Here is a 26742-nt window from a genome sequence, read left to right as displayed (position 1 = left end):
GTAAGAGTAAGGGTCTGGGTGTGGGAGGGGGCTCAGGGAGGGAGATTGGCTGCAGGAGGGGGCTCGGAGCAAGGGGTTAGGGCGCAGGAGGGCTGCGGGGTGCCAAATCCAGGCGGCACTCACCTCAGGCAGGTCCCCACAAGCAGCGACATGTCCCTGCTGCTCCTAGGTGGACGGGTGGCTAGGCGGCTCTGCATGCTGCCTCCGCCCACAGGCACCACCCCCACAGCTCCCATTGGCCGTGGTTCCTGGCCAATGGGAACTGCGGAGCCAACACACAGGGCAGGGCAGCACACAGAGCCACCTAACCACATCTCCGCCTAGGAGCAGCGGAGACATGTCACCGTTAGCAGGGAGCCGCCCGAGGTAAGCACTTCCCAGATCCGGCACCCCGAAACCCCAACCCCTGGCCACAAGCCCCCTCCTGCAGCCAAACTCCCTCCCAGAGCCTGCACCCCACACCCCCTCCCACACTCTGAACCCCTCATGGCCATTCCTCTGCCTAGGAGCAGCAGGGACATGTCGCCGCTTCCGGGGAGCCATGCGGAGCCTGCCATCCCCGTGCTAACCGGACTATAAATTGGACTTTCAATGAAGATCAGAAATGCCAGTTTATAGAGCTTTCTGGCTGGTAAAGTGCCAGATAACACAGCTTTTACTGTATTTTTATGTTTCCACTCTCCAATGCATGGGATTTATATTCACTTTAAGACTATGTAAAATCAAGGAACAAAAACTAAAGAGTATAAATCTTTTTATTTGAAGTGTTTATATACTTAAATTTAAAAAATTCAAATCTTAATAATAAGAGTATCCTAGAATGCCTATTATAAATATATGTCAGATTATGGCTCAAGAAATCTTAGACGTGTGTAACTCTGCATATCTGTACAAAGACACACCTGTCATGTTACCTTATTCCCCATGATAAAAATTAAATTTCAAAACTGAAATCCCTGATGAAGGCTATATTTCTTTGATTTATATACATAAAAAGCACTTATCCCAGGCTCTCTAAATAGCTGACATAATGCATACAAGTATGTAGTCAGTATAAATTGTTCACTGTCCTCGGACACTGTCTTTTATTCCCAAGCAATATTTGATAATTACTTCTCTTGATTTTTTCACCATGGAATTAAGTTTATACATCTTTTACTACCTGAATCTACTTTCAAGTGATGAAATGCTTAAACTCAAGACTAACTGCTTCTGTCTCCTTTAAGATTTATATGTAAATTGATCATGTACTTGGAGGGACAAATAGCAATGCTTCCCTTCACAGCTCTGCCCAAATTACCTCAATCTTGATTTGCAACCATATCCTTCAGTTTCACAGTCGGCTTTATTTGTGGACAGGCTACAAATTAAGATGCACTGTGTGGTAGTTACATAATATGGTCCACTGTCCACCAGGGAATAAGTTGAAATTATAAATGAAATGAGTAGCTCATTTTCACCTGTAACCTAGGATTTAAACTCAGAGAGGAAAAGATAATACTTCTCTCCACTGTGCCACCTAGGTCCAGAATGCTGACAATCAGAATATTAGTCTTGTCAATTATTTTCTTTTGTTTTTTAAAGAAAAAAAATATAAGGGAATCCTGATGCTCATCACCTCTACCTTCACCATTTCTGGAGAATTTTTAATGCACATGAGTTGTTTAAAATAGTTTCTCTAACACAGCAATTAATTCCTTCAAGAGAACTACTATGAACTAGCCAATTTAAATATGGTAACAAAGTCTTTAGACCTGTAGAATCAAATTCACTATTGCAGCCATTCAGTTATAGAACAGCTTTACCCTTTGTAATATGTGCGAAGAATTTGCAGTAATTCAGGAATTATGCTTGTGGTAATTATCTTAAGCAGCAATCTCATAACATATTAATGAGGTTGACAGTGGACAATAAAACATACTCGATAAACATCCCACATAGTGAGGACAACACTTCTGAATAGGACAAGCAATGAATATTATCAGACATGAAAAATATATTCCAATTAATACCATACATTTAGCAGTTTCTACCACCCACCTAAACGTTCGTAACAATAATACTCAGGGAACGCTGTGTGTATTTATTAACTGTGATTCAGATTAAATTAATATTAATCAGTATTTTTAAACAAATATTTTAAGGAGGAAAAGCATTGTTGTAACTTAATGTTCAAACTACTATTATTCACGTTCCGCCACAGGTACTGAACACAGTACAGAAAGCTAGTTTTTTAGTGTAGGATAACTATTATAAATGTGCTCCAGGCAGAAACATGGCTTACAAGAGACCTTATTCTCCTTGGTTTTACACCAGCGAATCTACTATTTTGCCTATGCTGGTATCAAATTTAGCTTAACCCATTGGAAGAGCCTGAGTTTAAAAAAAAAAAAAAAGAGAGAGAAACCTAGATAATTTGTAGTTTCATGTTTTTTAAACAAAAATGTAAAAGTAGTTTTTCAGATGACATCAACTTGCCCTAAAAAATTAGTATTATGATCAAGAGTCATAATAATAATGTAAAGAGATAACGTATAGTATCAATTAGTTGAGTCAAAAATGTGTTTCCTAAAGGAGATATACTAATTCCACAGATTTTAGCAGACTGAGTAATTATAATGAGCCAAATCCTCAGGCAGCTTCAATGGAATTATACCAGTTTACACCAGCGGAGGAACTGGCCCAATGTTTTTAGAAGACCATACATCCACATTTGATCCTTAAAGTAGGGTTGCAAGTTTCTATTTGCAGAAAACCGAACACCTTTTCCACACCCCCTATTCACCCCTTCACCGAGGCCTCGTCCCTGCTCACTCCATCCCCCATCCTCCGTCGCTTGCTCTCCCCCACCCTCAGTCACTTGCTCATTTTCACTAGGCTGGGGCAGGGGGTTTGGGGTGCAAGAGGGGGTGAGGGCTCTGCGGTGGGGCTGGCGATGAGGGGTTTGGGGTGCAGAGGGGGCTCCGCACTGGGCCAAGGGGTTCGGAGTGTGGAATAAGGCTCCAGGCTGGGGCAGGGGGTTGGGGCATGTGAAGGGGTATGGGCCAGAAATGAGGGGTTCAGGGTGTGGGAGGGGGCTCTGGGCTGGGGCAGAAGGTCAGGGTGCGGGAGGGGGTGAGGGCTCTGGGCTGGGGCTGAGGGGTTCATAGGGCAGGAAGGGGCTCAGGGCTGGGGCGAGGGATTGGGGCGCAGGACCAGGTTTGGGGTGCGGGTGCTTACTTCAGGCACCACCCCTGCAGCTCTCATTTGCCTGTGGTTCCTGGCCAATGGGAGCTGCGGAGCCAGGATTCAAGGTGGGGGCAGCGTGCAGAGCCCCCATGGCCGCTCCTATACTTAGGAGCCAGAGGGAGATGCTGGCAGCTTCCCAGGAGCCATACAGAGCTAGGCAGGTACCCTGCCTGCCTCACTACTAGTGGCCAACTGGACTTTTAACATCCCAGTCAGCAGTGCTGACCAGAGCCAGCAGGTCCCTTTTCGACTGGGTGTTCCCGTCAAAAACCAGACGCCCAGCAACCCTACCTTAGAGATCCTAAATACTCCCCCCCCCAACAAATCTGATTAATGCTACCTCTTTGTACAGCCTGCTATTGTCTAAATATGATCAACATGAAGCAGATCTTAATCCTTTACTAAGAGGGTTAAATTCTCAGATATGAAAGATATAGGTTCATTACGTCTAGACTTATATGTTCAATTATCACTACTGCACGTTAAAATAGCTGATTAGGTATCTAAATAACCATTTGCATATGGTTATACCAGATCGGAAGGCAGACCAACATTACTTCCTGAAAACTTGCCCCAGATTCTTAGAACACATTATGGCAAGTTTAGAAACTAGAAACATGAATTAGTCCAACACTATACCAGAATTTAATGTGCATTTTTCTGTGGGCATTGCATTCTTTTTCTGACTCTCCATATTATAGTCTACTATTACCTTTCTCAAAAAGTTTTAATATACACAGAGAAGAGAAAAGGAGATTTGCCCAGGGAACAAGATTTTCCATTATTCAAACATGAGTCAGTTAAATATATTTCAAGAAAGCATGTATTTTCTTCTGTTGCACTGTTTATGTGAAATACAGTGTAACAAGTAATAAAATTACAAATTCTAATTTATTATAAAAAGTTAAAAAAAATAAATCTGAGGTTTTTACATCTAGTTGAATTCAAGAAAATGCTGCTTTGTAAAATAAATGAACAAACAAATAAATAAATGGACAAACAAACCACAACATTAAAGCCAGTGTTTATAAGTGTGTATACCAAAAAGTTCCTGAAAATGAGCTGTTATTGCTCCAGCATCCAGGCCACATTTATCTCTAAAATAAATATCAAATTATAACTTACTCTTGCTTCATTCTGCTGAAGCTTCTCCTCCATACTTAAAGCTGTTGGAGAATCCAAGAGTGCAATCTAAATTGTAAAACAATACACATCAGTATACAGGAAAATAAACAGTACAATGGACGGTGGATTAGAAGGTATGAAATATTATTGGGCAGGTATTTTAATAAATTTGTGTAGTATATCCTGTTCTAGTCTTTATCTGGAGTGGATGACATTTCATCTTTATCCATATAAAACATTCACATTAGTGGCAATCTTGTCAAAGTATAAATTTGAAATACAATTTTATTTTTTAATTTTACATACACACTTTTACTGATTTGTCTACATTCATATTCTGCTGAAGGCACAACATTTTGACAAACTGGCTCTACAAAATCAATTTTTTAGAAATGCAATAGATGACAATTTACTATGCATGAGTGTCTATTTAACTATTCTGCTATAAACATTTCTATGAGTATGACATTTGTATTGCAAAAATATATCTTGTTAATTTGATTGTGGAACATGAAAATTACTAATACTTATATAACAAAGAAAACTGCTTATATTTTTGTAACGTTGACTAGTGTTGGATTTTGGGTAAATAATTATCAATGAGCCATGGTGGCATTTGCAATACAATATTCTGGGAATATGAAGACTCTCCATAGAAGAAATTATACAGGGATTTATATTCTATTGTACACATTTACCACCACCTGCTGTTTTACCAAGCAGCACAAATTCAATTAATTTAGTCTTCCTTGGCCCTGTATCCCTCACAGACATTTATAACATAAGATTTGACATTCTCTGGAATTCTTCATAGCATAGCCATATTTATTTTGTGATATCTACTCTTTTACACCTTGGAACAATGTCAAAGTATTAGATCTTCAAAGCAGTCTAAAATATGTGTACCCAGAGTTTGCAAAGTCAAGCCATATTTCAGAAATAAAAATTGTCAGCTTGCCAGCAAAATCACTCAACTTTTCCCCCAGACAAGCACAGGACAAAGCACAGAGTACAACAGAGTAATTCAACCCTCATGGAGTGTTTTCAGTTTTACTATTTACAATGCAGTAGAATTGTACTAATACGTCCTTTAGTAATCCGCAAACCTGATATTTTTCACGAAACATGCAAGGGGACCTCATCCCATTTCTCAGCAAATATTTAAGCAGGATACTGTGGACAATTACGTTTTCACTTTGTTTTATTTTAGAAAAAGTCCCAAACTACACTGACTAGCTTTGGACATTTCATACCACAATTAAACGAAATTATTTTTACTTATAAAAATAAATTAAAGAGTACAATTTTTAATATAGTTTATTCACACCTTCCCAATCATGTTTGTTCAATTAGAAAATCTGATAACGCACAATAGCATTGTTTGGAAGTCTCCATTAGCCAGGTTCTACTATAGACCTTTAAATCACGTTCCTTAATTTCAAGAATCACCAGAGACAGATATTCAAGTTAATTAGTTTACAGCACCCAAAAGAGATAACAAAAACTAAACAGAATAAGGATAAATAGATACAAAAAAATAGAGGGACTGTACTGCTTAGTACTGGATAGAGAATTCTTTTGATGCCAACCAGCATTCCATACAATACCTTTAGTATGGAATGAAGCACAATTCCAAAGCAGCTGTGCTTCTTTATATATGATCTCTTAATATGCATATTTGACACTCAAAACTGTGCACTGAAGATGACAAGTACTCCTCAACTGAATTGGGGTCCTGGGATGAACACTCCTGTGAACCTTACCTATGGAGTCATCAATTCATATTTACATCTATATTTACAGTATTATTAGGCTTAACCCTTCCATTTTTCTCAGAACTTAACAGCACGGCGCCTTTCAGGGAATCAGACACTGAAACTTTATGAAAAATATACATTCATTTCAATAGAATTAACGTATTGTTGTTATTTAGAGTGACTATTAGGTGGACAGAGCTGTAACACCTACAATTTCTTCACTGGTTCATTGGTAGCTGGATGAATCACATATTTCAAATCCAGCCTGGATTCTTACAAATGGTCTTTAAGAAGGAAACAAGTTTTGTTCAGTCCAGCAACTAGAAGGTTAAGCAGCATCGCATAAATGATAAACAAATTAAAATAGAGTTTAACAACTGGAATTTCTTAACCTATTAAAAATGGTCACCTTGCTAAAATAGGTGAGAGGTCTGGCAGTATGGGAGTCAATATCAAATACTATTTTTAAAAACTTTCTGCTATAGTAAAATTAAAAACCTTCAGTGTTAAAGAAATGTAAAATCTGGAGTTTCTCTTCTAAATATAACCAGTTTTACCATCTTTAATTAGACTCCCATACTTTTAGGTGTCCAAAAAATCACTTCCCTAAAACATAACCAGCAACAGACTAATAGCAAGACTAATTAAACAACTATTTTTCTAATAAAATTTAAATGTCTTACGTTCTGAACTTTCTGATTTGAAGACTGAGAAAAATGGGTGGAATGTGTCCTTTTATCTTTATTGAATAATCAATTTATTTTATTCATAGTTTGCACTTTGTACTATATGGAGGTATCAACAATATTTTTAGATGTTTGCTAAGCACACTATTTGCTCTCTGGAGTACTACATAGTCAAAGATGTTGTGGTTACAAGCTTTTCAAATACCCTATCTTTCTCTACAGTATAATATTTACAAGTCTCAACATGAATTTAATCTTATTTACAAAGTATGTGTTCAGATATTTTATGGTATCTTGAATATTCTTGCGCTGAAAAAAATGTACAAGGGTATCTTTTCAACCCACCAAGCTAGGCATACCTATTTCTTTATTGTTAATGGGGTGGTGCACCTAAATGCCCATATGCTGCAATGAATACTTACCCACAACATATAATTATGTTCTAATCATATCAAGGCGAGGTAAAAAATTTTACACAAAAGCAGATATCACACTGGCCAATTGGAAGCCAATTCAAAGAAGAAAATTACATTCATTCATGACTTCACAGTGCTTGTTTATTCAGGTCAATATAATGAAAAAAGATAATGATCTCATTAGGATCTAGAAATAGATGCTGTTACTCAGCGAAAATTATACATAAATCTAAAACTAACCTGATTCCCTTGAGCAAGCAAGGTTTTTAATCGGGCTATTTCAGCTCTCAGCTCACGAATTAGTTTGACGTTAGGATCCTCATTAATAGTAGGCTTGTTGATGATGTTTTTGGCTCTATTTGCATAGCGAAGTGTACTTAAGGTTTCTCCATAATTGACATCAGCAGGTGAAATAGCTGAGAATTAATTCAGAAATAGTTTAGCCAGCACCAAATGTTTCACTTAATAAAGTTGGTTTGTAATTTAAAATGTCAGATAGGCATCTTTTGGATGGAGAGAAAACAAGCTCAATTATTCAGAGATTATAAAAAAATCTTGCCATCAAACTACCTGGTTTTTATAAAACTCAGAGGTTCATCAACTCAATGGTGAGGATACCATGCTCCTTGAATGTATTCCCTATATAACAGAGTTCAAACTCAAGAACAGGAGAAAGCAGTTTATTCTAATTCTCAATACCATCTTCAAATGAGGAAGTTGGTTCAAGCAAACGACAACACTAATTGTCCATTTTTAAAGGAATTTATAGGATATACCTTGACATAAAAAAGAACAGAGAAGAAACCACAGCACCCACTTATAAACTTGGTCTTTGGGCTGAGCTGTGGATATATGGCAGCACACAGTACTATCCTTGAACTAACTGCTTCCAAGGCTCACATGATGCACAAAAGGACTCCAATAGTGCTTTTCTACAAAGGCAATTTAATGAGAAAGAACAAGAACATTTTACTGAATATGTCAATAAATGTTTTCTTCACATATTTTTCCAGTATAGCAGCCATACATTACTGCTTCTAAAAGCAAATGGACAAGATATTCCCAAGGTTTTTAAAAAATGAATCCTCAAATACAAGTAGAGTAGCAAGGTTTGGGACAGATATTCCATAGCGGTATCTATCATCATAGCACAGGAAAATAGGACACTACTCAGAGAAGAGATGGGATACTGACCTTCACTAACAAGATGTTTAACACCTTTATAAGACTGAACAGGAGAATAGCAGAATGAGACTATGTGGGCTCTGAGAAAGTAACTAAACAATCATCAGTAGAAGAATGAGGTATTTTCTCTTTGCCTCATTCTGTGTTTATCACAAATGTATGGGCTTTTCCCTTGTCAGTGGTTCACAAATTTGGGGATGGAGGGGAATGGAATGTATTTCCCTCAGCTCTTGTTCTGTGTCCGTTTATGCTACACACTGCCACAGATGCTATCATCACTCCTTTATTCTACTCATTCCTGTGATAGATTGTACCCTTATGTTCATCACTTTTACAAAACTATGATAAATTTTGTGCAGAATACAAACTAAAAACTCATAATTTGCGGATCAGTATTGTCCTGGTAAAATATGTGGGAACATTTTTATGTAAAGTTATAAGATTCTATTGTCTGATGTTACTAAGGCACTTTCCAAATCTGGAAAAGCAGCCCAGACCAGTTCCTCAGAGACAGAAAGGCAAACTGATGGCTCAGTCAGGTGTTAATAACTTCAAATGGACTATCACCTGGTTAAGCCATGATTCTTTGATAGTTAGAAGGGTGTGAGTGAGAAATTTACATCCTTGCAGACAGACTTGCTGTCGTCTGATCCCCAGCTGGAGATGATTCTCGAAGAGGAGGGAAAGATGAAAACAAAGAACAGAGGCCCCAAATCACCTCTCTCGCCTCATCTCTACTCACGGCATCAACATTTGAAAGACAAAAGGAGCATCACTGAACTGAGGGACTGGTCCTGGCTGAAGGAATCCAGTCAGACCGCTGTAAGCATATGAGGAGAGAAACCTTTTGCTTTAAATTCACTTAGCTTGTTAGGTATTAATTCATGTTTTACCTTTTATTTCTTTGTAACCAAATTTTACTTTTATGCCTCATTACTTCTAATCACTTAAATTCTATCTTTCAGTAGTTAATAAACTGGTCGTATTGTTTTATCTAAACAAGTGTGTGTTTTAACTGATACATCTGGAAACCTCCATTTGATATAACGGGGTTTGTGCATATTATTTTTTAACAACGAAATGACAGACTTTCTATGAGCCTGTATTGTGCAGAAGGGTACAGGGCAATACAAGACACACATTTTGGGGGACAAGCCTGAAACTGAGAATTTGCTGGTGTCACCCTGTAATATAAGTCAGGAGTGACTGGCTGGAAGCATTCTTATAATTGAGCTGGGAGTGATTTTGCATGCTAGAGGCTGTGTATAAACAGACCAGGAGTGGTTATTCTCACAGCAAAGCAGTATAAAAGGCACCCCAATTGGAGAACTAAGGGGACACAGCTACTCAACCATCCAGACTGTATCCTGGGAAATGTCATAATTCCCTTACGGAAAAATCCTTTATAGTATTTAATAGGCAAAGAGGATTGTAATTATTTTGTATTTGTTTCTAGTGGTGCCCATTAAGTGTTAGGTACTTTTAACATATATGATTCCCAAAATAGTCAACTGGACCTAAAAAAAACCTCTCCCATCTGTAGTATGAGGTGGCCTTCCTGGTCTTTGCAGGTTTGGTTAAAGAGGCGGCAGACTAAACACATTTGGGCTGTGTGACTTTCTTAGACACCAAACTTAGGTGTCAGTAACAGACATCACGGCATTACAAGCACTGGGCTCTCAAATGCTTCCACCATGTAGGTCAGACGAGAGAGAGAGAGAGAGAGAGATGAACTACACAGGAGGGTAGGAAGTCAGCCTAGAAGGAATGACAGTAGGAGAAGGGGAAGCAGCCCAAAGAGTGCAGTATCCTGGATGATGCCCATAATGGCACAGTCGCTGAAAACTTGTTTTTAAACAAAAGAAACTGACTAGATAATTTAAGAACACACACACACACACACCTCAAGCAGTAAAAAATACTCAAAATGAAGAAACAAGTAGTGTTGTGAGCAGACTGTTACTTTGGCATTCAGAAATGACGAAATGGAGCTGGAGGCCACACCTCCTGTTTATACTCCAAAAAGACAGCACCTGGTGAGGGAATGGCACAGATTTTTAAAAGATTTAAAGATCATGAACTGGAAGCACTTATCCTGGGAGTACCAGCCAACTAGGTAGTGCTCACTGAAGAACTATAACTTTATCTGTTACCTTCCAGATGCTTCCCCCAGTAACAGGAGAACCCAAGATTGAGATGAGTTACACTGCACTTGCATAAGCAAAGGACAAGTGAGAATCCCAATTAAAGTAAAAAGAACAGGAGTACTTGTGGCACCTTAGAGACTAACAAATTTATTAGAGCATAAGCTTTCATGGGCTACAGCTCACTTCATCGGATGCATAGAATGGAACATATATTAAGAAGATATAGATATACACATACAGAGAAGGTGGAAGTTGCCATAAAAACTGTAAGAGGCTAATTAATTAAGATGAGCTCTTATCAGCAGGAGAAAAAAAACTTTTGTAGGGATAAATCTGACATCAGGAATAACAACATTCAAAAACCGGTAGGAGAACACTTCAACCACTCTGGCCACTCAGTAAAAGATTTAAGGGTGGCAATTTTGCAACAGAAAAGCTTCAAAAACAGACTCCAACGAGAAACTGCTGAGCTTGAATTAATATGCAAACTAGATACCATTAACTTGGGTTTGAATAGAGACTGGGAGTGGCTGGGTCATTACACATATTGAATCTATTTCCCTACGTTAAGTATGCTCACACCTTCTTGTCAACTGTCTAAATGGGCCATCTTGATTATCCCTACAAAAGTTTTTTTTCTCCTGCTGATAAGAGCGCATCTTAATTAATTAGCCTCTTACAGTTTGTATAGCAACTTCCACCTTCTCTGTATGTGTATATCTATATCTTCTTAGTCTATGTTCCATTCTATGCATCCGATGAAGTGAGCTGTAGCCCACGAAAGCTTATGCTCTAATAAATTTGTTAGTCTCTAAGGTGCCACAAGTACTCCTGTTCTTTTTGCGGATACAGACTAACATGGCTGCTACTCTAAACCAGTTAAAGTAATTTTTCATTGTCTTTCACCCTTCAGTTCTGCTACACAAAAACAAGCAACATACACAGCCCAATCTCACTGCCGTTTTATTTCTTTATAATCTTGTTTGGAAACATACTTGACATTTCAATGGGCTGATGAACTGTGGGATAAGCGAGACCATGGCACATCCGCCCTGTGATGTAGAGGTAAATGTTTGTTGAGTGAAAAGAGCCATTACTGAACTTTCTGTTTAAACTGTAAAAAAGTTCTCACAAGAGCAGCTTATAAATAATGAAGCTTAACACAACAGATTAAAGTTCTGTTAATGTCAGAAGAGTAACTCTGTAGATATGGCACATTCTTACTCAACAGACCTGCCTCCTGTGTGTATTCTGAGTCAAATGAGACCAAACTATTCTTTATTACTATTTTCTACTATTAATGCTGCAGGTACAATATAGTTACGGGAACATAAGCTAGCTCGCACATCAACAAAATTATGGGGTATATTCACATTCTGGATCTTTATTACTGGTGATGATATACAAGCCAGAAGGAGGGGAAAAAAAGCCTTGACTTTTAGATCACAGACAGAGGGTGCCTGGTATGAGAGCAGTGAACACACGCACACATACACACACACGTAAACTGAGTTGTCTAGGAGGCAAATGAATCACAAAATAGGGATGTTTGATTTCAGCCTGAATTGATCAGATTAGCTAAACAGTACAGATTCAGAAAATTAATTTCTAAAGAAGGAACAAAAAAGTTCTGGTACAGATTTTAAAAGTGGTGGTCATAATCATGCACATTCATTTGAGCACACACAATTTATGCATAAAGTGCCCAGTGAATGCACATAAATTAGATATTTGGCATACACGATCAGTTAGACACAGCTAGTGATATGCACATGCAAACACCTGATTTGCACACACAAATATGTGCAACTGTTCACGTCTACCTGAAAATTTGGTTGTATATATTTAGTAATAAAATAGTTTGGGGTTTGTTTTTTTTTAAGCATACAAATTTTTATGTATCAGAGGGGTAGCTGTGTTAGTCTGGATCTGTAAAAGCGGTAAAGAGTCCTGTGGCACCTTATAGACTAGCAGACGTATTGGAGCATAAGTTTTCGCACCCACGAAAACTTATGCTCCAATACGTCTGTTAGTCTGTAAGGTTCCACAGGACTCTTTGCTGCTTTTACAAATATTTATGTCCTCGTTCCACTGCTAGGGATCCATCCTACAATTATTATTATTTTTATTTTTTTTAAAGGACAACAGCGTTTATATCATACTTTATGAAGAAGAGAACACTTAACGAAAGGGTATGGACTGTATTAGAATGCTTTGCTCTGCAAAGTAATCATTAATTTAACAAGGTGTAAACAACACCATTTCTTAATGAGGCATTTGGAATCAAAATATTTACAGCTAATTTGTATAAAGTGTTAAGAATGAAGAAAAGTAATTTAAAACACTTACTGGCAATCATTATCGTTTTAGAGTTTCCTCCTAGGCTATCTTTCAACAGCCACGTCAACACAGAGTCCCTGTAAGGCACAAATACTTGCTTCTTCTTTGCAAGAGGATTTGTTGCATCCTGAGATAAATCAGCTGAGAGAGAGGGGAAAAAAGCAATTCTGTATATTGATTAATTTTTTTAAGAAATTAAAAACCATTGAGCTATTACCCACTGCAGTGGATTCAACACAAACCAACTGCAAAAACAAATATTAATGCAGAAAGGGGACTGAGCATGAAAGACAACAGAGACATACCTAAGGCAGAAATGACATTTCCCAGAGTAACTAGAGATTTGTTAATATTCCCTCCTTCCTTTAATCTAACCCCTGTAGCACCGGTGGCATCTGCTCTCTCACTTCCAGCAAGATCTACCAAATGGATCTTGCTAACAGTCTCACAAGGCATTTCAGCATCAAATTTAGCCTAAAGAAAAATACAAAAAGAAAATAAAAAATAATGGATTAAGCAATGAAGTTCCAGAATATTACTGAATTCAGTTTGTATCTTCCATGTCATGTTTTAAGATTACATTAAATTTGTTTACAGTAGTAGAGCTTCAGAAGTCAGATGTATTCGAGGTACCAAAGAAAGGAGTTCTGTCGACAAGCAGCTGCATAATACTCATTTAAGTAATTTTCATAAGGAATATTCCAAGCATTGAAGCTATTTACATATACACACCAACCACAAATGTCTTAAAATGTACTGATATTTTAAAGAAGTACAATAAACTCACCTGTTAAATCTGTATTAAATTTTTGACTAACAATCAGTGTTACAGTTTTTACATACACAAACTTTTCACTCAGATTTCCCCTTCATACTTATATAGCATCTTTGAACAATATACCGATACCATTTGTTGGCTTACCTCCCACCCTTCTCTAAAAGCTGGGAGCTGAGTAATTCCACTGTTAACAAAATACACAACTTTTTGCAACATGCTATGGAAAAAATGAAAATTGCATCCATGCCATATGCTACCTTCCTTCCATAAAACTCTCCATAGGCCTACTAGCCCCATAAAATAAAATAAAATAGTAAACTCCCTTTTCTAAGGTAGACTACTACTGGGAATTGGAGTGGAAAACAAATACCTAGACGAATGTATTTGGTCACCCCATTAGTCCAGAGATGAATGAGATGAATATTTACTCAAGTTAGGACTCGCGTAGCCAGAAGAGGAACAGTTAATGGGAGACCAGTTTGGGCCATGGGACTGGATTTCAGGAGTGTCTGGCCAACATTAAAGCATAAAAGGCAGTCACTACTTTTATGTGAAAAGAAAAGGAGTACTTGTGGCACCTTAGAGACTAACCAATTTATTTGAGCATGAGCTTTCGTGAGCTACAGCTCACTTCATCAGATGCATACCGTGGAAACTGCAGCAGACTTTATATATACACAGAGAATATGAAACAATACCTCCTCCCACCCCACTGTCCTGTGGGGTGGGAGGAGGTATTGTTTCATATTCTCTGTGTATATATAAAGTCTACTGCAGTTTCCACGGTATGCATCTGATGAAGTGAGCTGTAGCTCACGAAAGCTCATGCTCAAATAAATTGGTTAGTCTCTAAGGTGCCACAAGTACTCCTTTTCTTTTTGCGAATACAGACTAACACGGCTGTTACTCTGAAACCTACTTTTATGTGCTACTTTTATGCAAATCACACGATTTTCAAAATTTTTCCCTTTTGTTGTTGGGATTCTACGGCAACATAAGAGACTATGCATTAGTTATTCACTGAGTTTTAGCTAACTTGAGTTTCTGTGAATTATCTCCCAGAATGGTGCATCTGAGAAATGTTGTTTTAAGAATAACTAGGCACTATAATGTACAATGTCTTAATACAGTCACTGAGAAGTTCATCATACCACATTTAACTCTAACAAAAACATACCTTTCCCTTTCTCTGCTGCAGAAGACAAATACCACCCACCTGCCTCAACAGGTGAGGGAAATTGATGGGACTAGTGGTAAAGGGGGTTAGCCCTAGCATTGAGGGAGGGAGACACTCACTGAAGGACACCAAGTAGCTTCTCCCCACCTTGGAGTCTCTAACATCCATTGGCCAGTTGTACGTGAGAGATGCTGACTGGCTCACAACACCAGCTCTGGGGATTTAACGTGGAGCCCACGCCACCAGGAGCCTCTTTCAGATCCATTCCAGCAGCCCCACCATACCCACCCTGAACTAGGAATACGAATTCAGTCTGGCAGATGCTGCAGGTCTAGCTGATTGCCTTGGGGATTAGGAAGGAATTTTCTCCCAGAGAGCCAACTGGCAGAGGCCTTTCCTCACACCTCCTTCAAACCACAAGTGACAGTAGGAATGCACTTAGTACCTAACTGAGGTACTTGGTTGAGCTGTTAATTCATCTCAGCCTGGGTTTTCAGTGCAGTTGAAAGGATAAAATGAATGTTTCCCAGTGGTAAAAGACTTGGGATTTTGCTGATGGGCCTTGGGTTCATGGGACAGGGTAAGGCCGAAATCCCCACCTTTCTGCACATTTTGTCCCCTTCAGGGGGCGGAGAGGGCAGGCCTCAGACCGAGCTGAGTGCTAGGGGACAGTCTAGGGAAACGGTTATGTGGTAGGAGCCCTTGTACCCTTCCCACTTAAATGCCTGGTATAGGAAAGTAAGGGTGATAGGTGGATAACACCCCTCCCCTGTGTTTAAGCTTAATAAAAGTTGCAGCCGGACACTTAAAATCCATCCAAGTGTCTGTCCTCGTTTCGTCACTGTGTCTGCATCAATAGAAGTAACTGGGTCTCCGAAGCTGCTGATTTGACAGCTACATGTTTCTGTTAGCACATGCAAACATTTAAAGACAATGCAATTCTTTTTACCTGAGTGAAGTTGATCGTGAAAATGGCATGAGACCTGCTGCTAACATCATTCATTCCAGTTGCAGCAGTGGTTCGATTTATGTTTCCTGCTTCCATAAGTTCCTCTACATCGCTGTAATTTTGTACTAAATGTTTGGACAAATCTGAACAGAAGCAAAAATTATTATAAATTAAAAAGAAGTATACTTATGAAGGTACTGTGAACTGACTGAGATTCAAGTCCACCTCAGTACAATGCAGCAGTGCTGAAATAGCACAGAAAGCATTTATAGTCCGATTTCCTTTCTTTCTTTTAAATAGAGGAATGAGACATTGTGTGAAGAATACTTCTTCAGACTATTATAATATTTACAGCAGAATAGTTAAAAAGATTGCATACTTCTCTTCAAAGCATATAGCATATGTCCAACCTCTCAAGGGAAAAGAACCGGCATTGGCAGAGTGGTAGACTAAGATGGTTAGATTCTAATAGATCCTTTTCATTTCAAACATCCATGATTTATAAGTTAGACCTAATGCTGATTTGAAATCATTTAGCAGAGCTTCACTTCAGTAAAAAAAGTGTTGTACTTTAGAAGAGTTTGGAAATGAGAACTGTAGAAAATAAAAAAGGCTGTTCCCAATAATGCTTTTACAGTGATGATGAAATATATTGTCTTTCACCTTCATCTTCATTTGTACTGACAATTTAAAAACAAGAACAGGGACATACAATTAAACATAAACCTGAAAATATTCGTGAAGTAGAAAGCAATGAAGTGATTTTACCCTCAACGTAAGGCCCTTCTTTCGGATGCTCTCGTATTCTTAAATTATACGTTTTTGATGATTTCCGCCTCAGCAGATCTCTCACACGTTCATTATAGATTTCCAGATAACTGAAACAAAAGTATTTGAATTTAGAAAAAATATTGAATGATACAAGATTTAAAAAATCAAAAATACTGGAAAGAGCTCATTCAGATGGTAGAATTGAGCCTCAATCCTGCAGTTTACATAGGAGTGACTTCACCCACATGAGTCCAATTGACTCACTCCAAGTCACTCCTGCATGTAGGCATTCTGCAGGACAGATCCTAATCTGTAACTTTTTCACCAAGTTATGATACCACTTACAATATAAGCTCTGTGGTAACAGAACTTCTAAAGATCGTATTATGATGTAAACATCTCCATGTGTTTCCTAGTGTTTTGTTTACTGTAATATGTTTCCTAACCCAATACCACTGAGAACTCTTATATCTTGATGCAAATTACTATCGATAGTTGTATCAACAGAAAATAAAATAAGATGTTAAACTTCTTTCCTTTTTATACTTTGGACATTAGAAAATGATCTCGTAAAAGAGGTTAAAAACTTGCTTTCATCATGATCAAGTGATAACAGGATGTAGAAAAATCTAATATTTTTCATAATTACTACTCTTGCTGCTTACAAAAAGCCAAAAAAACCGCAGAATTATAGTATTTTAAAATTATTACAAATGGAGCATGCAACAACAGCTGAACTTAAGGTTAAGTGTTTCCACTCTCAAAAGCTATTTCACCTGACTATAAATCATGTCAAACTTTCACCATCTGAGATGAAGTTTTCCAGGTTTGGTCTCTGTCTGCAGTGAAATTTTTGAATGCAAGGGGAAGGATTAGTGAAGGATGCTTTAAAAAGCATGAATATTTTCACTACTAAAAAATAATAAAATAATAATAATAATTTTAAAAAATGGGTGGGAGGCCCAGCAGAGAAGTGCTGAAAACATTTTACCAGAGCTTTCCACAAAAATCCATTTTCAGGCTGAGAAGAAGAAGAAGTTTCATCCCTAAAACCACATTGTACAAAAAGATACTAATGTGAAAACAAGGAGTTTATAACCAAGTAGGTTCATTCCCAGCAATCTTTGTAACATACATAAAACCTACCTGACTTCTGTTCGAAAGGATGCTTCATTCCATCTTATTTTTTCATTTATTCTGTTGAATAATCCTTCACAAATTCTAGGTATTAAACCAGCATCACCCTGCAACAACAATTTTTATTTTCTACATCACTACATGCACACACTGTATATTTTAAAAACAGAAGAAATCACTGAAATTGACAATACCCAGTCATTGTGCCAGAAGGGAATTATTAGCAAATACTCTTAATATCTCATTTAACTGCCATAGCAACTTGGAGGTTAAGCAGTTTGCAATTCAGATCCTAGCACTGGCTCTTAGTTTTGGGTTAGATTTTACCCTATGCCCTACACATTTGGTCCATACAAATCTCACCTACTTAAAGCAGAGAAAGAATCCAGTTCTCCAGGGCAACATTTAACTGCCTTAACCATGAGACTATCCTTTCTCTCCCTGAAACCCTTTGCCTCATTCACTACACACCTTCCGACACCTGCAACAAAAGCAGGGGTCCTACAGACAACAGCCTCATGCACTAAATAACCCTGATCCATCCACAAAGCAGATCCATCTTCCGCACTAAGTGAGGCAAAGGTCCTGTGGAAAATATAGCGTGTAATTAAAGACTATCAAAATATATGTGCACAAGGGGGCAAATTAAGGCAACTTTAATTCTTGTATTTCCCAATTTCTGAGTGCTTTATTTTGCAACCTTAATGTTCTTTTTGCACAGTTTTTTGTGTGTAATTTCCAAGGTTTCTGAAAACTGAAAAAACAAAATTTGAAGCATGTGGAAACATACTGACACCTGTTGATGGGGGGAAATATAAAAGCGAGACAAAGATGTAAAAGCCCACCAAAAAATGAAATATTAACTGTAATGAAATATATGGGCCAAAAATATTAGCATAACAGTCACTGGGTTAACACCTTCGGTTCATATATTCCAGCTATTCCAAGACACCCATGTGGTTTATCAGCACAAACCTCTGCCAGTTGAGCTAACAGAGTAACTAACAGAAGATGACCTTCTACTGTTATGTGGACCAACCACTAGGAAGCAGCTGAGACACTTCCCCAAGGGGTTTCATAGATATTTACTAGCAGCAGAGGAATGCTGAGACACCAGAATCTTGAGTTCACTTCCAGGTACTGGAGGGGAATGTGCTCGAGTGCAGTGGTGCCCACACTTTTGCATGCCGTGACCCCCTTTAGGCTCACCTCTGTTAAAATGAGCCCCAGGATAAGCAAGCCCACCCTGCCCAGGGTAGCCTTAAAAATTTATCTCATGGTATGTTTGGGAGGCAGGGGGGAGAAGGGGAAGAAGCCCGATTCTGCCTCCCCCAGGGAGAAAGGAGGCCAGGTCCTTCCCAGACAGAGCCTGGAATGCACTGTGCGTCTGGCTGAGGATACCATACAGTGCCACTCAGGTTTGGCCCATCCAACCCTGCATAGATTTTCAACATCTCACAACCCTCCTGGGGATTGCGACCCACATTTTGGGAACCACTGTTCTAATTTTAACAGCTGAATAGTTTTAGCAAAAAAAATTGTGTATATAAAATGAGCCTGAAGCAGACACCCAGCATGGAAAATCTCAGTCCAAGACAATTAAAGTTTGGCATACTGAAAACATAGTATTAATAGATAGGAAGTGTTGGGCAAACTTAACTACGGGCCCCAGATAGAAGAAGCATGTGCTTGCACCTTTCCTTTATTTTATATTTCTGTTTAATTTAGCCATCAACTTTAAGTTGGAGTTTTTTTGGTGGTTTTGTTGGTAATATAGCTGCACATTTCTTATTAAAATTTAATTAAAAGTGATCAGAAATCTAAAAAAGCAGGCACCTAAAACCAATGATGATTACACACTAGTGAAGTCTTCATCTGGGGATCCATTCTTCTAATGAATACACTGTTACTAGAATATCATCACACATTATCAGTGCCACTTACAGAGCTTGGCAATCAGTGCATATTTGCTAATGGCACTGTAAGCTCTAGAGAGGTGAAGAATCCCTTAACTAGAATTTTAGTACTAGTACTTTAAGGAATAGCAAAAAAAGGAAATTGTTTACTTGTAACTTGAATTTTGTTTACTATAGGTAGAGTCTTGGGTCAGATGTTTTCAACAAATAACTCTGTGAGCCAACTGCCATTGTCTATTCATTTATATAATCTTGTATATACAGCCAAAGTAGAATAATTATGGCCCACAGTGAGAAGAATCATTGTAGATCTCTATTTCTGAGTTGGGTCAAACAAACATTGCTACTTATATAACAGCAAAATCTCTTGAGGATAATGGCCACCAGATTTACTCAAGAAGTCTCACAATATGCATGTTTCTTAGCATACCATTTTCAGCAATTTATATCTTTCACAAAATTTTCTCTGGCCCTAACATTCTATTATGCTTATTCACCACACAAAAAAAACTTCATAACATTATACACGAAGTTACTTATGCTGTGTGTATAGTAATAAGTACAGGACAGAGCCAAATTCACACTTGCCAGCTCAGGGAGGTGAAAATTAGTGACACAATTACAGCTCAAAAAGGATTTAACTGGCAGAGGGCAGGTGGCAGCATTCCCTTCTTAAATTCTGCTGGGGGAGGGTGGCTATTATTTTAGCCAAGGATTACAAGAGAGTCCAGCCAGCAGACGATGCTTCTGGGATGCACTTAATCAGCATGCCATTGGCTGCACCGCTCAAAAGTTTCCTCATCCAGTTCCCTCCCTTTTTCAGCAAGAATCCCCCTCAGTGGAGTCAATTGTGGGCAACTCTCCTCCTGTCAGAATGCCCCTCCAGTTGGACTTTCCTTTGCTAGGGGTCCTGTGCCAGAGTTATCCAGAACTTTAATCCTTAAATTTAAAGTCTGAGTAATGTTTTTAAACAGTGGGTTAAAAACTCAAACTCGGCCGTGATCATTCTCAGTTCCCACTCCCAACTTGAAGTTTTGTTTTCCAAATAGGAATCAAACAGCCATCTTGATTCCCTCCTCCCCCCCGGAATCAGGAAGACTCTTTCAGAAAGTGCTGAGCATACATAATCTCAAAATCACAGCCCCTTTAAGGTGTCTCAAGTTGAGTACCCAAAAATCACTTGTCACTTTTGAAGATTTTTGTTCTGATCTGTGTACGACAAATAGCTTATTATTAGATGTAACAGCAACACAAAGATATTTTTTCTGATTTAAAATTTCTCCCACATAACTATAGGGAACTTTGAAGTCTCCCAGGTAACTACTAAAAGTTAGATATAAAATGGAAGTAACAAGGTGCAGACAAGGTAGAGAATGATGGTTCCAAAAGGAATCCAACCGCATAAGAAAACTGAAGTCTGCAAAACACGACGTACAGCATTTCCCATCATAGTGTAGGACTTCCCAGATCCAGTCTGTCCATATGCAAAAATACAAGCATTATAACCTTCAAAAGCAGATGCAAGAACATCTGTGCCAAGATTTCTGAAAACCTAAAAAAACAAACAAAAAAAGGCTTTAAGAGACTGAACAGATAAAAAAATTATTATATCTGCAGTAGTTTTAATTATATAGTTTAATGTAGTCTATTAAACATAACATTGCAAATACTGCAAAACAGCAGATATACACTAACACACACAAGCGACCGGTTTGGACCAGTAATATTTGCTTTAGAGAATTAGCTAGCAAGCATTTTGACTAAATGCAGAATGTTACTAGTCTATTTAGTTTACAGCAGTGCCAAAGTATCCTTTTCACTTTCTCTAACAAACCTAGATCTTCCCCATTTTTTTTTTTAATCTAATTTTAGGCACTATATAATGACCATCTTTCTGCTATTGTTAATAGTTACTTTACACCTGTAATATTTTCCCCAGTGCTACAGAATTTGAAAGTGTCTATTCCTGTTTTAAAAAGAAAACCCTTCCCTGATCCTGAGACTATAAGTGGCCTTTTTTCAGCCAAGTGTAAGAGGCAAGTGGCCTTTTTCCTTTCACTGATCACCTCTTACATAATAGAACTTTTGAGTTCAATCTCAGTTTCCTTCTGGCCAAAGCACAGAACATGTCTTCTTTATAGTAATTACCTTCTTTCCTCAGATAGCCCCTTCTCCTTTTGCCCTCAAATTTCATCAAATCTGACACTGTAGATCACTCCATCCTCCTGGATCATCTACACAGCCATTTAGGTGTGCCTGGTTCCTTTCTGTTGTGGTGGGGTTGGATGGCTCCAGGCCCCATTACCCCTTAAAGAGGACAAACCACCCTGTTATACTGTGCCACTTTCAATAAGCTCATGTACCAGGATTTGGGAACCTGTGTCTTAGACAATGGTAAGCACAATTCTCTCACTCTCTCCCTGTTATTTGAAGAGAGTGTCTTCCATTTAATGCCATTTTTATGGTACCTTTCTTGAAATCCTCATCCATACCTACATTTCATGTTGCTTTGATTGCCCCTCAACCATCTCTAGATTATAGTGTTTGAAGACCGCCACTATCCATCTTCCCAAATGTTCAAAAAAGTGAAGTTGTATTATCACGAAATAATTCCACTCACACCTCATTCATTTAAAAATCCAGTTCAATATTTGCCTCATTTTTAGTAATCCCTCTATGGGTATGCTCAAGCCTGCCTCATGGAGTTGTGTCTCACTATTCCTATACAGAGATGTAACTAGACATTTTAGCATCCGGGGCAAGCAAGCATATCTGCACCCCCTGCCGATTTTTATTAGGCATTTCTCCACCCATTTTACCACCCCCATCGCTTTGAGCCCTAGACAGCTGCCCCGCTCATCCTGCCCTGGTTATAACCCCATTCCTATCCCTAATCCCTCTACTAATCTAGTACTAGTCTCTTCTTTCTCACTATACAATCTGGCTACTCTAGGGGTATAAGAACATCTTTATACAACATAAAATTGTATTATGCTACATGACTCTTGATCAGGTTAAAGTAAGTCAATGATGTTTAGACAGAAGCAACCAGAGATTACCATTTTCTGAATTATTGCCCAATGCATCAATTTGAACAATACATAACGGTTAACACTAGGACTGAATCGCTAGGGCATTCTGTTAGTGGTTTCAAAGGGCCAGTACAACTGACCAAAAACCTATCTTCATTCTTGTTGCAGATATACAGTTAAAGATCAGCAGGTAAAATGCTCTAGTCTAATTTCTGAGTCACTGTAGCACAACTCATGTCCACAAGAGGGCATTGATAGGACATGTAAAGCTAGATACAGTTTCATTTATCACTCAGCTATTTGTACATGGCAAAAGTATAATGATAATGGACTAAACATGACAGTAATTCAAGTATCCAGCAGTAATGCACATATCCATTGTGCTTCACAGTGAGCTGGACATGAACTGTGCATGAAGGTTTCTGTGGTACTCTGGTGCAGTAGATTGGAAATTCTGTAGCAGCTTGATGCAAGTTAAAATAGGAATGTTTTCAATTATATATGAAAATGAATAATACAAGGAGGACAGCCTGTGTTGTATTTCTTTTTGAAGCTACAGTCAATTTATTTGAAGATGGCCTTCAGTTCTCCATGTGCCACAGAACTTTGTATTTAACACAATTACATGATAGACAATGGAGGTTTTGACAGCTTGGCAGGGAACTGTTGGGATTTTTGGTACCCAAGAAAATCTGGGAGGCAGTTTGGGATTGTGAGATATACACTTAAATTTAGGTGTGTCTGTTGTAAAGATCAATAGTGAATGCGGACATTTAAGAAAAAGTCATTTTTAGAGGTCACAGTTAACATACTATTGATATAAATGGTACAGTTCATTCTTCTAGGAGCTATTGTTTCAGGCTGCTGCAGCCTCAGGTCTTTCCTCACTGGCATTTTTTTCTCCATAAGCAGTGCACCTTGTATAGGAATCCTCCACAGGTGTCAAAGTGACTTGTAACAAATCACTTTGCCCTAGTTTGAAACAGAGGCAAAACCACAATACAAATCAGTGTTACACCAGTGCAGCATGCCTACAACAGGGAGTTTGCCCAGATGCAGTTATAGTGAAAGAAAATCCTACCATAGATATACTATCACTTTACATTCAGTTCACATTTGGAAGGTTTTTCATTACAAATGAGGGTTAATGACAATATTTTGCTTTTTCTAGCGAAAGCTCAGATTCTGGAGCAAAATTCCATAGCTTCTGTGGGGAAAAAAGCCAGCACACACAGAATCACAAAATATACCAACCCCTATTAACAGTTTCTCTTTGCATATGTAAATAAAATGTAAATGTCTTAGACATCAAAAATATACGGCCTACATACGCAACTAATAAAGTCAAGAACAAAATAACCCTAAACGTTGTCCAGGGTTTGTTTTTAGCATTCATACCTCTGGATCCACCCGTTGGGAAGGACATCAGAGGATGGTGGGGTGGAGAAGAAGCACACAAACATAATGAGGTTATGAAGGTTTTATCAAGAGTTTGGGATAATCACATTAAACTCCCATAGTTAATGAGCTATGCAGGTGTTTCAATATTTGTCCCAATCATAATATTTATTCACTCATAATGATGTATTTTATGAGCAAGGATTGGGCACTAAGGTGATCATCAGTTGTCATTGTTCATGTAGCCATAAATCATGTTACTGAGTAACCACAAGTTAAGGCCCCAGTCAAAACACACGTGTAGTTCCATTCACCCCAATAGGACCACTTACATACTTAAAGTTAAGCATAAGTAAGTTTTACATGGCCTGAGATTTCAAGCTGCGATTCAGGGAAGCTCCTATCTATCTTATTCAGTGAAGCACTTACGCACATGCTTAACTTTAAAAGCACATGCTTACGCCCCACTGGGACTTAACACATGCTTAAGCACCCTTTCTAAATAGGAATGCTTTCCAGGACTGGGGCCTCAATGTTTGAGTTTGAGGATTTTTAAGAATGTTTTCAATTATAGTCTTTCCTTCACTTAGTATCCTTAGGAACTTTATCTTAATTTTTTTTTTAAAGTATACTTGCACAGAAACAAATAAAACCTACAAAATTCAGAAAACTAAGAATACAATGGCAACCACTGCAATGGAAAAAAATTAATTACCAAGAATTAATGACTTCCTTAGTTACACAAGTAATCAAACATTTGAATTAAATTGTAGATTCATGTATAACTTAAACAATAAAAATGAACAAGGAAGTTTTAACAATGGGATCTACTAGTTTGTATTAAATGGTTAGAGAGAAAACCAGGAGTGGAAATTCCCTGTCAAATAGCCATATTGGTTAGCATAAAAATAGTGTGTTATAATAATGCACCTTAATCTTGGCCTGAAGTACCTTTTTCTACTTTAGGAAGTTATTTTAGTCTTCCTGTTAGTTTTAACCCCCATGCCTTCAGGGATCAGGCTCACCAGTATCATTTAATTCTAAATCACCAATATAACCACACATTCACACCTGCAGTGTACCTGCAGCAACTCTTGGTACCAAAGGTCTTCACTGGTATCCATAAATTCAGCAGGAATTTCCATTATTTAAAAATATATGAGAAAGTTTTCAGTATAAAAGGAGAGGAGCAATTGCCCAAACATGTTGGTACAGGATCAAAAAAAGGAAAGTGCCGATACTGAAAAACATTTCAATTGTGTTAGATAAATTAATTTGGGTCTGAAAGGGAATTGGGAAGGTCATAAGCATCAAAGGGCCTGCAAAAAGCAAGTATGATATATTTCAAAGTTAGTAGAATACAAATGTGCACATTTGTGTGCCTAAATTAAGTGAAAATATGTAGCGTGCATGCAATTACACAAGCCTGTCTTCAGAAAAACTGTCTCCATACATTTAGACTTGGGCGGAGGAGACAGTCACCAGATCTACATAATTATGGATGACAGATATGCTGTCTTGTGGGTGAGGGAAGAAAGGTAATTTAGAGGGCAAAGTCTACAACTCTACATTAGAAAGCTGGCATGTAATACTCTGGGGAGAAGTATCAAGAACCTGTTTCAAGCAGGTTCTCAAATGCTTAATAAATCTTTTGTTCAAATTTTACCTGGAAAAACAGAATGTTTGTGTCTTTTTGAATTAAGCAGATGTATTTGGTGTTCAGAAGGTGATTTTTCTTAAGTTTTTAGGTGACAAATATAGGCAGCACAGTAATACTTTACTGAGGATTTCACTAACCTGACCCAACCTAACAAAACAAGAGAACCAGACAATGGGCACTCCTTCTGTACTGCAAGAAAACATAGCTAGCTGTGTTGGCTGTCCTAACGCTTCTCTCAAACACGTAGGGAATTTCCAAATTGGGCAGAGAGAACTGTAAAAGGAAGAAAAGGTCACATAATTCTTTGAATATAAAAAATAAATAAATTCTAAAAGTTTAAAAATCCTACCACTTCTTGAGACACATAGGTAGGACTTTTACTATCTGCTGAGAAATAGGAGAAGTCGTAGGTAAATGTTTTCGTCCGTTCTCTTCCTAGGTCACCAGTTCCTCCTTCTGGTATCTACAGAAGACAAAACCAACAAACAAAAAATGAGTTGCATGTTGCATGATAAAGTAATTAATTCAAAGGACATTTTGCAATATAGATGACTGGAATGCAAACTTCATACAAGAGCACACAAAGAGATAGCATCTTAATGAAAGGCTGTCCCTTTTTGTTATTCTAACAAATATACATACAATACTTAGTGGTGAAAAAAGTTAGCAAGTAACACCAGCTTTCATAAGAAAGGGATAGTCTTATTAAAAGAGCACTGTAGGCATATTACTCTTTATTTTAAATTACTTTTAATGTAATGGCTCATTTTTGTTATGTTACTACATAATGTTTACCATTACTAGTTATTGTAAGTTAGAATTTCCGACACAGAATTTAAGACAATATTCCAAACATTTATTTAATGAACAAGCACTTTGCCACGTACAAACTGAATTGTATATGAAAGCACAGATGTAATTAAAATGGCCATATGCGCCTTCAGTTTAAGGCTATTATTATGCTGGAGACAGACTGCTCATGACACCAGCAATATGTACTACTATCTGAGTCAGACACAATTCTTCTTTTGGGGAAGGAG

The 26742-nt window shown here is 38.0% G+C and overlaps 1 protein-coding gene across 6 annotated transcripts in view; it reads right to left on the bottom strand.

Annotated features, from left to right (window-relative positions):
* The window catches only part of KIF16B (kinesin family member 16B), a 288909-nt gene that overhangs the window by 232090 nt on the left and 30077 nt on the right, over positions 1–26742 (bottom strand). For all 6 annotated transcript variants that reach the window (XM_048842634.2, XM_048842635.2, XM_075127230.1 and 3 more), the window contains exons 3-11: positions 26052–26165; positions 21048–21164; positions 17706–17803; positions 16557–16666; positions 15789–15931; positions 13190–13358; positions 12894–13025; positions 7453–7628; positions 4354–4419 (exon numbers count right to left, since the gene is read on the bottom strand). In XM_048842634.2, the coding sequence (XP_048698591.2) occupies positions 4354–4419; positions 7453–7628; positions 12894–13025; positions 13190–13358; positions 15789–15931; positions 16557–16666; positions 17706–17803; positions 21048–21164; positions 26052–26165 (1125 nt within the window). The remainder of the gene's footprint in view (positions 1–4353; positions 4420–7452; positions 7629–12893; positions 13026–13189; positions 13359–15788; positions 15932–16556; positions 16667–17705; positions 17804–21047; positions 21165–26051; positions 26166–26742) is intronic.

Source organism: Caretta caretta, chromosome 3 (genome assembly GCF_965140235.1).
Source record: "Caretta caretta isolate rCarCar2 chromosome 3, rCarCar1.hap1, whole genome shotgun sequence".
NCBI classification, from domain to species: domain Eukaryota; kingdom Metazoa; phylum Chordata; order Testudines; family Cheloniidae; genus Caretta; species Caretta caretta.
This window is presented reverse-complemented; position numbering and strand designations above follow the sequence as displayed.